The 12,286-nt window shown below is 43.4% G+C and overlaps 1 protein-coding gene across 1 annotated transcript in view; it reads right to left on the bottom strand.

Moving 5' to 3' along the window:
• Positions 1–12,286, bottom strand: part of PTGIS (prostaglandin I2 synthase) — a 146,003-nt gene that overhangs the window by 78,966 nt on the left and 54,751 nt on the right. The window contains exons 4-5 of the mRNA XM_063958886.1: positions 9,251–9,391; positions 9,028–9,161 (exon numbers count right to left, since the gene is read on the bottom strand). Coding sequence (XP_063814956.1) covers positions 9,028–9,161; positions 9,251–9,391 — 275 coding nt within the window. The remainder of the gene's footprint in view (positions 1–9,027; positions 9,162–9,250; positions 9,392–12,286) is intronic.

Genomic DNA, 12,286 nt, shown 5'->3' with positions numbered 1-12,286 from the left:
ATCGGAAAGCTTTACTTTTGTGCCCTGTCTCCTGCGGAGCCGCTATTCCCCATGGTCCTTTCAGGAACCCCAGCATCCACTACGGACTCCGAGAAATAGAATTATCGGTAAGTAAATTCTTATTTTTTTTAGCAATTTTTTATTGATTAAATTGATTAATGATGAAAAAATAACAAAATAATTTCTGAATATACAGCAGATCATATATATTATAACTTGGACAGGAATGCCCCAAGGAAATAAGAGGTAAACTGTTGGATATTGAGTGTAAAGAACCTTAAATTATAAAATGCTGGATATTTTTGCATCAGCATTTTCCCAACATTTCAGATGATCGATGGAAGTAGATAGGACTTATGATTTCTGCTTTCACAGTACAATAAAACTTAAAGCTGACAGGGTACACACTTGACTGACTAGTCCGCTCACCCGCTATCGCACCAATAGAGCGGCTGATTAGGAAAGCTATACACACTTACCAATTGGCCGCTCGATATGTCGGTCAGATGTCACAACTGGGCGGGCATTTAACTTTACCCATACAGCTGTGATGTCAGTGTCGCCGGTCCCTGCAGCCAGTGTACGGGCGGTTGGTGGGTCGCCCGTACACACATGTCGATGCGGAGATATAATTACTGAAGTATTGGCTGTGCTGCAGGGCCAGTTGAATATTTCTGTGAACTATGCTGTTCCCAGACGTAGTGGGTGTATACACCCGCCGGTCCATTCACGTTATATATTGATTGTCAATATGATGAACGATATACTGTACTGATCAGTGTTTACTCAGCATAAAGCTGGACATCACATTAATCAGAAAGTTGTTTAGATTTTTGCAACAAATATACATAGAAGATTGGTTGCCGTAGGGCTTTAAACTGTCTACAGTACGTTTTCATATGTATAAATAATGTGAGATTTGATACAATGTTTCCCCCTAGTGGACTGCTCATACATTTCAATATAGTGCCCATTATATATACAGTACATCCATTGTAAATAGTGTAGTGCATTGCTTAAAGGAAGCTTAATGGAATCAATAATATTAATGTTGATTCATTCATACAAAATGTGACAAAGATTTTAATTCCATTTTGTTATTTAATGCATAATCTCATTAAATTGATGGTTTTCTGGTGACTAATGCTTCATGAACTGCTTACAGGATAATAAGATGTAATAAGTGATGGTCATTTATCAAACACTTATGGGAGCTTCTGTATATGTTGGACAAAGGAAACTAAAGACTCTCTAGCTTGAAAAAAACAGATAAAAAAACAATATATATATATATATATATATATATATACACACACACACATGCAGTACACAGTATATATTATACATATAGTTGGTCATTCCGAGTTGTTCGCTCGCTGCTATTTTTAGCAGAGTTGCTAATAGGCTAAAATCCGGCAGTTCTGCGCATGCGTATGCACAGCAGGGCGCACGCGCTAAGCAATTTTACACAAAACTATGCTATTTTACTCACGGGCGAACTAAGCTTTTCAGTCGCTCTGTTGATCGGAGAATGATTGACAGGAAGTGGGTGTTTCTGGGTGGTAACTGAGCATTTTCCGGGAGTGTGCTAAAAAACGCAGGCGTGCCAGCAGAAAACGCAGGAGTGGCTGGAGAAACGGGGGAGTGGCTGGCCGGACGCTGGGTGTGTTTGTGACGTCAAACCACGAACTAAGCGGACTGAGGTGATCGCAATCTAGGAGTAGGTCTGGAGCTACTCAGAAACTGCAAGGAAATACTTAATAGCAGAATTGCTAATCTTTCGTTAGCAATTCTGCTATGCTAAGATACACTCCCAGAGGGCGGCGGCTTTGTGTTTGCATTTCTGCTAAAAGTAGCTAGCAAGCGAACTACTCAGAATGACCGCCATAGATAGATAGATAGATAGATAGATAGATAGATAGATAGATAGATCCAATGTATGGGCACGATATATTGAGAGTGACACTTGCTACTTTGGGCTCTTGCCACAGCGGGAACTGGCAACAAATGATCTTGTTACAATTGCTACATTGGTATATAAATACTAATAAGAGATATTAATTATTGTAAATTTTATTAAGGGCTCAACTTAGAGTGCAGTACATTATAATTCTAGATGATTTGCAATAATGTTTTCATTTAAAAGTTGTTGTTTTTTAATTATCTTTATTGGATTTGTTCTTGATAAAGAGAAGAAAAATAGAAACAGTGCAGCGTAATTGTACAAAAAGCAAGGCATGTAAAAAACAAAACAATCCCGGCAGTAAGGTGGGCAATAACAATCCAGAGATGTAACGTCCGTAGACAGTCAAAACAGGGGTGTTACAGAATAATGTAGTTACCAGGCCCAAAACAAGTGCATAATAAAATAAACATACGATCACTCAATAGAATACACATCAATATGAAGAAAGAAGGAAGAAGAAGGACATAGACAAGGAGAAGAGTCATAAAGGGAAGATAGGGGTGGGGGGAAGGGGGGGGGGGTCTGTAGTTGTAGTTACAAAAAGTACCAATAAGAAGATACAGAGGCAAAGCAGAAATACAGAGGCATTGGAAGAGCAATCACAACATATATTGAATAGAGGGGCAAGGTTCGCAGGGAGCCTAAGGGCAAACTAAAGGCTAAATGGGAATGCAGAGCCTACGATGGGATTCCCAGCTAAGTGAATCAAATAATTGCAAAATATGCTGTTGTTATGAGGGAGGGAGAGACTCAATATAAGGACTTCATTTCCTATAGAAACGCAGAGCATTACGTTCCAGTTCAGGGAGAGTGGATTGGCATTCTAGGTATAGTGTAGTAGTGAGTAGGGATTTGAGATTCTCAAGAGAAGGGTAAGTTCGGAAAATCCAATGATTTAAAATATTTGTTTTTCCCCAGGGTCAATAGTACATAGAAGAAGGGGATACAATGTACTTGGGAAGGGGGTAGATGCCAGGTGGTAGTGTTCAGGCCAAGGATTGCTATTGGGTCCATAGGGAGAAAAATATGAAAAGTAGACTTAAGATTCCATAACACCTTATGCTAAAACCGTTTCACTTTAGGACAGTGCCAAAAATTATGCATCAGGAGAGCGTTAGGCACCTCGCATTTAGGGCACTGTCCAGTGTCTGTGGAGACCATATGCTTACGCTGCCCAAGGTCAATATAAGCCTGGTGGAGAAACTTAACATGAATCTCTTGGAGCTGGGCTGAATGTAGGGCCTTAAGGATAGAAGGAAGGGGGGAGAGGAAATCCTCCGTACTCGGGGTCCAGGACCAATCCAATGACCATCTTGAAATCATAGGGGGCCAGAGAATCTCAGGATTACATGTGAGAAGGTCAGGATACAACCAGCGAGTTCTATAAGAAAAATTTTGTAATCTTAGTAACAGGGAGGAAAGAGGGTCACTCCTCCGCTCGTGCACTGGAGGGATGGGTAGAGATTGCACATAATAGTGAACCTGTAGAAACATATAAAAATCAGATGGGAGCAGAGCATCCCTCTAAGCTAGTGCTGCAAAAGACACTATAGCCCCACCAGATTCAAAGACATCCATGATGATATCAATTCCCTTGGATTTCCAAACACAAAATTTGGAATTGTCGAGAGACGGGGTAAAACAGGGATTCCCACACAAAGATATGAAGGGGGAATATTCAGGGTTCCTATTTATGGCTTTGTTAACAGCCCACCATGAACTATAGGCATCCCAGAAAAGTACGTTCATGCGTGCTACAGAGGGAAGTAGGGCCCTGGGAGTGTGAAGAAGAGCTCTAAGATCATAAGGATACATTAGGGCTTGTTCAAAAGTACAGTTAACACAAGAGGAAGAACCCAGGAGCCAGTCAGATATGTACCTAAAATTCACGGCCCTAAAAAAGGACAAGAGGTCAGGAGCAGTGAGACCTCCATCCTTGCAGGGAAGTTTTAGTTTGGCAAGGGAAATTCTCGATTTCTTATTGTTCCACAATTTTTTTTAAAACAGTTGGTCACACAATGCCAAGTCAGTTCTAGGGGGTTGGATAGGCAACATCTGAAGAAAATAGGAGATTTTGTGAAAAAGTATACTCTCTAATACAGCAACCCTCCCCAATAAAGAGATAGGAAGAGAGGACCAGGTAGTAAGAAGTTGGGACACTTTCGTGAAGACTGGTGCGTAATTAACTGAATATAAGTCCAGTATATTAACTGGGATAAGAACTCCCAAGTATTTCAATTTAGAGGTGTTCAGTTGGAATTGGGTAAGAGCGGGAGAGGAAGAATGGATATGAGCAGCTGGAGTGAGAGGTAAGAGTTCAGACTTGGAAGTGTTGATCCGATAACCCGCAAATGAGCCAAAGTTAGAGATTACCTGCATAATTAAGGGGATAGAGGCCTCAGGGGTCGAGATAAAAAGGAGCATGTCATCTGCGAACAGGCTAACACGCAGCTCAAAACCACGGATCCTGACTCTGGAATAACCGGGGAGATGACACAACATAATGGCAAGGGGTTCTATTGCTATGGCAAATAATAACGGTGATAGGGGGCAACTTTGCCTGGTTCCCCTGTGGAGAGGAATGGGGCCAGAAAGGTAGCCATTACACATTATGCGGAATGCTGATGGGGAGTAGAGAGCACGTAGCACATTGATCATGTCCAGCGGGAACCCGAACCTAACCAGAGCAGTATACAGGTGATCCCAGCTGACAAGATCAAAAGCCTTCTCAGCGTCTAAGGAAAGCACATACTATATTGTGGGTCAGGGTTCCCGCTAGAGCTCAACCAAGTAACTGCTGCTATAACTTTACGAATGTTGTTGGTGGAGTGGTGGCCGGAAAGGAAGCCCGTTTGGTCCGGGTGAATAATAGACGGAAGGAGCCCCTTCAATCTATCCGCTATAATTTTAGTAAACAATTTATAGTCAACATTTAGGAGGGATATGGGGCAATAGGAACCAGGGAGATGGGGGCTTTACCAGGTATGGGAAGAAGATGGACCAATGCATTGAAATACAGGGGGAGAGAGTTGGAACTTGGAAGTAAAACTTTTGTTGAATAATAAAGTCAAAAGCTCTACCAATTTAGGCAATAGCATTTTATAATACTCGCCTGAAAAGCCATCAGGCCTTGGGGCCTTTAGTGGTTTAAACCCCTTAATAGCTTTCTCCACCTCCTGCATAGTAATCGGGGAACAGATACTATAAGCCAGGGATGGGGAGATCTGAGGAAGGGGAAGAGAACCCCAAAAAGGTTCTTTAGCATGTTCATTAATGGGAGGTTGGGAGTATACATTTACATAAAATTCCGAAAGGAGTTGAGCTATATCACTAGATTTTGCAGCCAACTTACCATCAGCCCTTTTCAGCGGCTGGATTACAGAGGAAGTCGCAGAACCTTTCAGGAGGTTGGTTAGGAGACGGCCCGTCTTATTCCCAAACCTATAAAAGTGATGACCTTTATGAAATGTGTGATGGTCACCCATGGCTGCCAGAACGGCATTAAGCTGTGACATAGTTTCTAAATATGACTTCTTAGATGAGGGGGAAGGGTGCTGTTTGAAATTCTGGTAGGCTTCAGTTAAATTACGTTGAGAACGTTTAAATTCAGAGAGGAAATGCTTTTTCCTTGAGGAGACTTACGCAATAAGTCTACCACGGAGAACTGCCTTCGAAGCCTGCCAGAAAGTCAAGGGATCAGTAGAGCAGGTAAGGTAATTTTCCAGCCTGAACTCCTCCCAGAACACATCCAATTTATTACGAAACAGCAATGAAGAGGTGAAAGCAGTCGGGAAGCGCCAGAATTTAAAGGACCCACAATCTAGGGAAGTAGTGAGGGACACCCAGACCAGGGGTGTATCTACCCATTGGCCAGGATGGCACTCGCGAGGGGTGCCAGCTGAGCAGGGGGCACCGTCCGACGGTGCCACCCGCGGCCAATGGTAGAAACCCTTCAGCCGTAGTGTCTGGCAATGCCTGCTGTGCCGAGCTGTCTGTGCATTGCCTGGGATGGAGGGCGGAGGATCGCTCAGCAGACAGGAGCTGGCGCCGGTGTCCGGCACCGCAATGCACTACAGGGAAGAAACTGAAGATAAACTACAACTCCCAGCAACCCTTGCTGTTGAGAGCTCCCGGCGGCAAGGGCTGCTGGAAGCTGTAGTTTAACCATTTGCTTGTATTGACTCTTGATATCGAGGACAGCCTGTTGCAAGGCTGCAGCTTGTAATTGTGCTTGCTCCAAGAGCATAGGCTTTACAGTTTCCTTCACAGCCCTGACAATATGTTCATAAGATAGGGAATGAGGAGGGGAATGGGGGCTGCAGCCGGAGTCCCAGCATGGACAACAGAAGCGTGAGGCTGGGTAGCCTGACATTCAGCCCGGGTACCTGCCGCTGGAGCTCCAGGGTCCAGAGACGCTGCGGCGGCCAACTTGGCTGAGGAGTCGCATGCAGCCTCAGATTTAGTGTGGGAGGCTTTGCCCTGCATACCTGGGGCCAGAAATTTCTCCATGCAGGAGAGCCAGACAGCGGGAGAGCGAGTGGGTTCTGCAGGCCACTCAGTGGATGCCCAGTATAGGCGATAGGTAGGGTTTAGTGGCAGTAGGCACCGGAGCTACACGAGGGATCGACTACTCCATGCAGCACTGGAACCTGAAGTCTGTTTTAAATTTCTTATGAATAAAGTGAATTTTATTTTTATATACATGAAAAGAACTCACAAGTCCTTATAGCGTAAATATTATTATACAATTACTATATACCAATTCTTTGTGCTTCAATATTTTTTATTCTGGGGGGGGCGCCAGTCCCTTACTTTGCCAGGGTCAATCACACCCCTATATACACCCTTGCCCGCAGCCAGCCCCAGCATCCAGCTCCCCTGCTGTCTCACCAGCCAGTCCCCTGCAGCAAACACTCATTTGCCTTGTCTTCTAGGTAGCTGTTCCTCTGTCAGTGGTGTGTCTTGCAGAGCAGCATGTATGGAATAACAATGCTTATAACCCGGGTTTACGGACTAGGTGCTTTCACACAATATTGCGCTCTTCGCAATATGCCGGGTCGATACCGGGTTATTTGTGTGGTGTGAAAGGGGTATAACTGTGTTGGAACTCCATTCTCAAAATGGGCTGGTAATAATATGCTCATTGCATAGTGCACATAGTGACTGCTATAATACAGAGGGGGTCATTCCGAGTTGATCACTCGCTAGCTACTTTTTGCAGCCGTGTGAATGCATAGTCGCCGCCCACTGGGCAGTGTATATTTACTGTGCAAGGGTGCGATCGCATGTGCAGCCGAGCACTTCAAAAATAGTTTGTGCAGTTTCTGAGTAGCCCAGGACTTACTCAGCTGCTGCGATCACTTCAGCCTGTCCAGTACCAGAATTGACGTCAGACACCCACCCTGCAAACGCTTGGACACGCCTGCGTTTTTCCAAACACTCCCAGAAAACGGTCAATTGACACCCATAAACGCCTTCTTCCTGTCAATCTCCTTGCGATCAGCTGTGTGAATGGATTCTTCATTAAATCCATCGCACAACAACGATCTGCTTTGTACCTGAACGACGCACCTGAACATTGCGGTGCATACGCACGCGCAGTAGTGACCTGATGGCCTCGCTGCGAAAAACGGCAGCGTGGAATCAGGTTGGAATGACCCCCAGAGAGCATTCTAGTGACCAGTATACAATACAGGGAGCAATCTAGTGGCCAGTATACAATACAGGGAGCAATCTAATGGCCAGTATACAATACAGGGAGCAATCTAGTGAACAGGATACAGTACCTCAAAAAAAAAAAAAATACTGTAGATAATAAAATATATCATTACTTCTATAGACATATCAGAACCAGCGTCTTATATGCAATTTGAATTTTTTTCTTAATAACATAAAAAAAACCACAGAGCCGAAGCCCACTTTACCATCACAGGGTGAGATGTACTAAAGACAAAATGCGGCCAAAATTCAGTCTTCTCATTTCACAAACTGTATGTACTAAGCCTGGCAATGCCAGGCTTCGGTGCGGAGGGTAACATCAGCTTTGGCTGGCGTTACCCTACAGAAGTCTATGGGCTTCTTTCCGGCATTGTGTTTTAAGAGGAATCCAATCTGATCTCTACTAACACCCTCTGCGGCCTCCACGTCCCTCTGCGCACTCCCAGGGCTGAAACCCAGAAATGCAAGCATCGCAAAGGACAACTCTTATCAGAAAAGCTGTCCTTTGTAATACTAATCGCATATGTTAGTACATATGCGATTAGTATCAATGCAAAGTGTGGTGCAATGTACTGTCATAGTTAAGTACATCCTGCCGACAATATGGAAACATTTAGAAATATAAAACATTTAGACACTGATCTTATACTGCATTTATCCATAGCTCTCAATATCTGGCCTGTTGGAACATGTTCGTGGCACATGCATGATAAAGGGGCATGGGAACACATCACAGTTGCATGGCCAGTGCTTATGTTCCTTTCCTTTACTCTGCCACACACAGAGCAGCTCTGAGTCGGACTCAAGTCCCACCTGTCAGGCTGATACAGATAATACAATCAGGATTTAGCCCTCAAATCGGGATCTTAATGTACATTTTGGGTGCAGTTTTCGTATTAAGAAAAAAATAGTGAAGATTCTCTGTAACCACTTGGTGGGTAATTCAGAGTTGATCGCAGCAGCAAATTTGTTAGCAGTTGGGCAAAACCATGTGCACTGCAGGTGGGGCAGATATTACATTTGCAGAGAGTTAGATTTGGGTGGGTTATATTGTTTCTGTGCAGGGTAAATACTGGCTGCTTTAATTTTACACTGCAATTTGGATTTCAGTTTGAAGACACCCCACCCAAATCTAACTCTCTCTGCACATGTTACATCTGCCCCCCCTGCAGTGCACGTGGTTTTGCCCAACTGCTAACAAATTTGCTGCTGCGATCAACTCTGAATTACCCCCTTGGTTCATTGAGTTTTTATGGTGATGAGAAATACATGGTTATTTATACATGTCTCTTGAAACCTCTTATCTCCCTAGGAAAATATAATTAATGAAGAAATGGTGCTACCTGTACATAATATGCCTCGAGCGCTCTTCATTAGCAGCTGATCAAGTTTTCTGAATTCATTGTAAACTTCCTTGGAATGATTTATATCCTTTATAGGAGATGACTCTGAGCCAAACAAGGTTAAATACCCAGCTCTGAAACACAGTAAGCATTTCCCAGAAAGATGACTTAATGGAGGATTTTAATCCGAATAAAATGTACTTCAAGTTCTAACAACATGTACCTTAACATAATGCCATAGGTGAAGTTGAATAATCCGTCTTCCCTCCATGTTGTTCCTGACACGCTGCTGTCGTTTAGTATTACAGAAAGATTGTACAGCATTGAGCTTGTCAGATGCGGCAGACTCTTGTTTTGTAGGTGTCTAAATATAAATAAAACATGAAAAGAAACTATAAAAAATATTTTAAAAAAAAACCCATACCTGCATTATATTTTTTTCCAGCTAACTAAAATGAAGGGACAAACATTGTTGATAAGACAGAACCTATTAACCATGGGGGGTAATTCCAAGTTGATCGCAGCAGGATTTTTTTTAGCAATTGGGCAAAACCATGTGCACTGCAGGGGGGGCAGATATAACATGTGCAGAAGGAGTTAGATTTGGGTGGGTTATTTTGTTTCTGTGCAGGGTAAATGCTGGCTGCTTTATTTTTACACTACAAATTAGATTGCAGATTGAACACACCCCACCCAAATCTAACTCTCTCTGCACATGTTATATCTGGCTCCCCTGCAGTGCACATGGGCCCTCATTCCGAGTTGTTCGCTCGCAAGCTGCTTTTAGCAGCATTGCACACGCTATACCGCCGCCTACTGGGAGTGAATCTTAGCTTAGCAGAATTGCGAACGAAAGATTCTCAAAATTGCTAATAGAAATTTCTAAGCAGTATCTGAGTAGCTCGACACTTACTCTGCCACTGCGATCAGTTCAGTCAGTTTCGTTCCTGGTTTGACGTCACAAACACACCCAGCGTTCGCCCAGACACTCCCCCGTTTCTCCAGCCACTCCCGCGTTTTTCCCAGAAACGGCAGCGTTTTTTCACACACTCCCAGAAAACGGCCAGTTTCTGCCCAGAAACACCCACTTCCTGTCAATCACACAACGATCACCAGAACGAAGAAAAAACCTCGTAATGCCGTGAGTAAAATACCAAACTTCTTAGCAAATTTACTTGGCGCAGCCGCAGTGCGAACATTGCGCATGCGCAGTTTGCGGAAAATCGCTGCGATGCAATGAAAAATAACGAGCGAACAACTCGGAATGAGGGCCATGGTTTGCCCAATTGCTAACAAAAATCCTGCTGCGATCAACTTGGAATTACCCCCACTGAGAGGTACATTTACTAAAGCTTCTAAAACAGACAAGAGGAAGTGTTGCCCACAGGAACCAATCAGATTCTATAATTTTTTTGGTGTCTAATATTGTCCATTACAGACTACACCTCAGCAGTGAGTCCTCTAGGTTGTACAAAATGAACATATTACAGATGGGTCCACATTTATCTTGACCTTTAATAGGATTAATTGAGACTGGCCAGTCAGACTTAATTCCCTCCTTTAATGACTTAATCCCCTGCTGTATTGTTCTCTGTATTGTATTGCAGCTGAGAACAATGGATGAAGGGTTTATGCTAATAAATCATGTTGTGACTAGGCACAGAAAACTAGTCAAGATAACGGTGGACCCATGTGTACTTACCAAACTGAGGTGGACAAGCATTAAAATTGATTATATAGGCTACTATGGGTGATGCAGAGGCACACGCATTTCAGACGCATCTCTGCTTGTGATACAGAGTTATAATGGGGTGTTGTCACATTACATCAAGTGCATGAAGAGAGCGAGGCAGTGCATACAATTATGCATACAGGCAAATATACGCAATTAGCTACATGCACGCATCGCAGGAGTCATTTCTGCTGACTTGTGTTTAGTTCTACATCAGCCCCAGAGTGTGGTAGGACAAAGCAGAAGCAGGATTCAAAAACTGTAATGCGGGAACTTTGCCACACACTCTTCCATTCATGCATATCACACAATAGCCTACACTGGGCACATCGTACACAGTTGATAAGCCAGCTATCTTTGATATCCAAGGACCTCAAGAAACAGAATTGTTAGGGGACCATGCTGTTAGCAGATACAAGGCTTAATGGAGAGTTTGATTATGGAGATAACTAGAACAAATTCTTTTTTTACACCTAGAACTACAAACAAATGTGAAAAACAGAGGGTATAAACTAGCTGGAGGAGATGTATTAAATCTTGGAGAGAGATAAAGTGGAGAGAGATAATGTACCAACCAATCAGCTTCTAGCTGTGATTTTAGACTGTGCTATAAAAATGACAGAAGCTGATTGGTTAGTACCTTATCTCTCTCCACTTTATCTCTCTCCAAGATTTGATAAATCTCTTCCATGGTGATTATATGAACCTTGTGAAATAACCGTGCTATACAGCGTATACACATGGCACAGTTAAAAAAGTCAAGTAAGCGCAGTTATCTCATTTGGCTAAAATGGCGCACAGTTGTCAAGCGCCGGTCCCTAGGAGTGCTTGGCTTTGGGCAGAGGTGCTATTACATTGGCTGTGAGGGCACCTGTACGAGACTGGTCATCAAGTCCATGCAACCGTGGTCTATGCACAGTGGAGAGAGCTGTATTGTGGCCGAACTAGTATTTATGAAAGGGCACTCACCAGTTTCCAAGAACCTAGTGACTCATAATTATTAGCAAAGCTTCTTGAATATCTACTATATAAAAGCGAAAATTTGTCCTTCTGACTTTCTATACAAATCCACAGTTTACAAGTGAAGATTGTGAAATTTTACATACAAGCGTATTAAAACACGGCGGAGGCAACTAAAACAATTAGAAATCCCTAGCACTCCTGGTGGGGGGGGGGGTTTGGGGATCAGCACAGAGTATATCAGGAGACAACATAACTCCGGAACTGCTGGTGCAATGTACTCCAAAGTTGGTACACATATGCCTTACAACCTAGAAACAAACACTGTGGGGGGAAGACACCCCTAGCACCCCTAGGGTGAGGCAGCAGCACTGAGTATTTCAGCAGACAGTCTAACTCTGGAATGCCTGCAGCAATGTACAACTAATGTGGTACACATGACTTTCACTCTGGAAACAAACACTGTAGGGGTCAGACACCCCTAGCACCCCTGGGAATGGGACAGCAGCACAGAGTATGTCAGCAGACAGCATAACTGTGGAAGGCCTGGAGCAATTTACACCAAAC

The sequence above is a fragment of the Pseudophryne corroboree genome, chromosome 3 (genome assembly GCF_028390025.1).
Source record: "Pseudophryne corroboree isolate aPseCor3 chromosome 3, aPseCor3.hap2, whole genome shotgun sequence".
Lineage (NCBI taxonomy): Eukaryota > Metazoa > Chordata > Amphibia > Anura > Myobatrachidae > Pseudophryne > Pseudophryne corroboree.
Note: the sequence above shows the minus strand (reverse complement) of the source record. Positions and strands in the feature narration are given on the sequence as shown.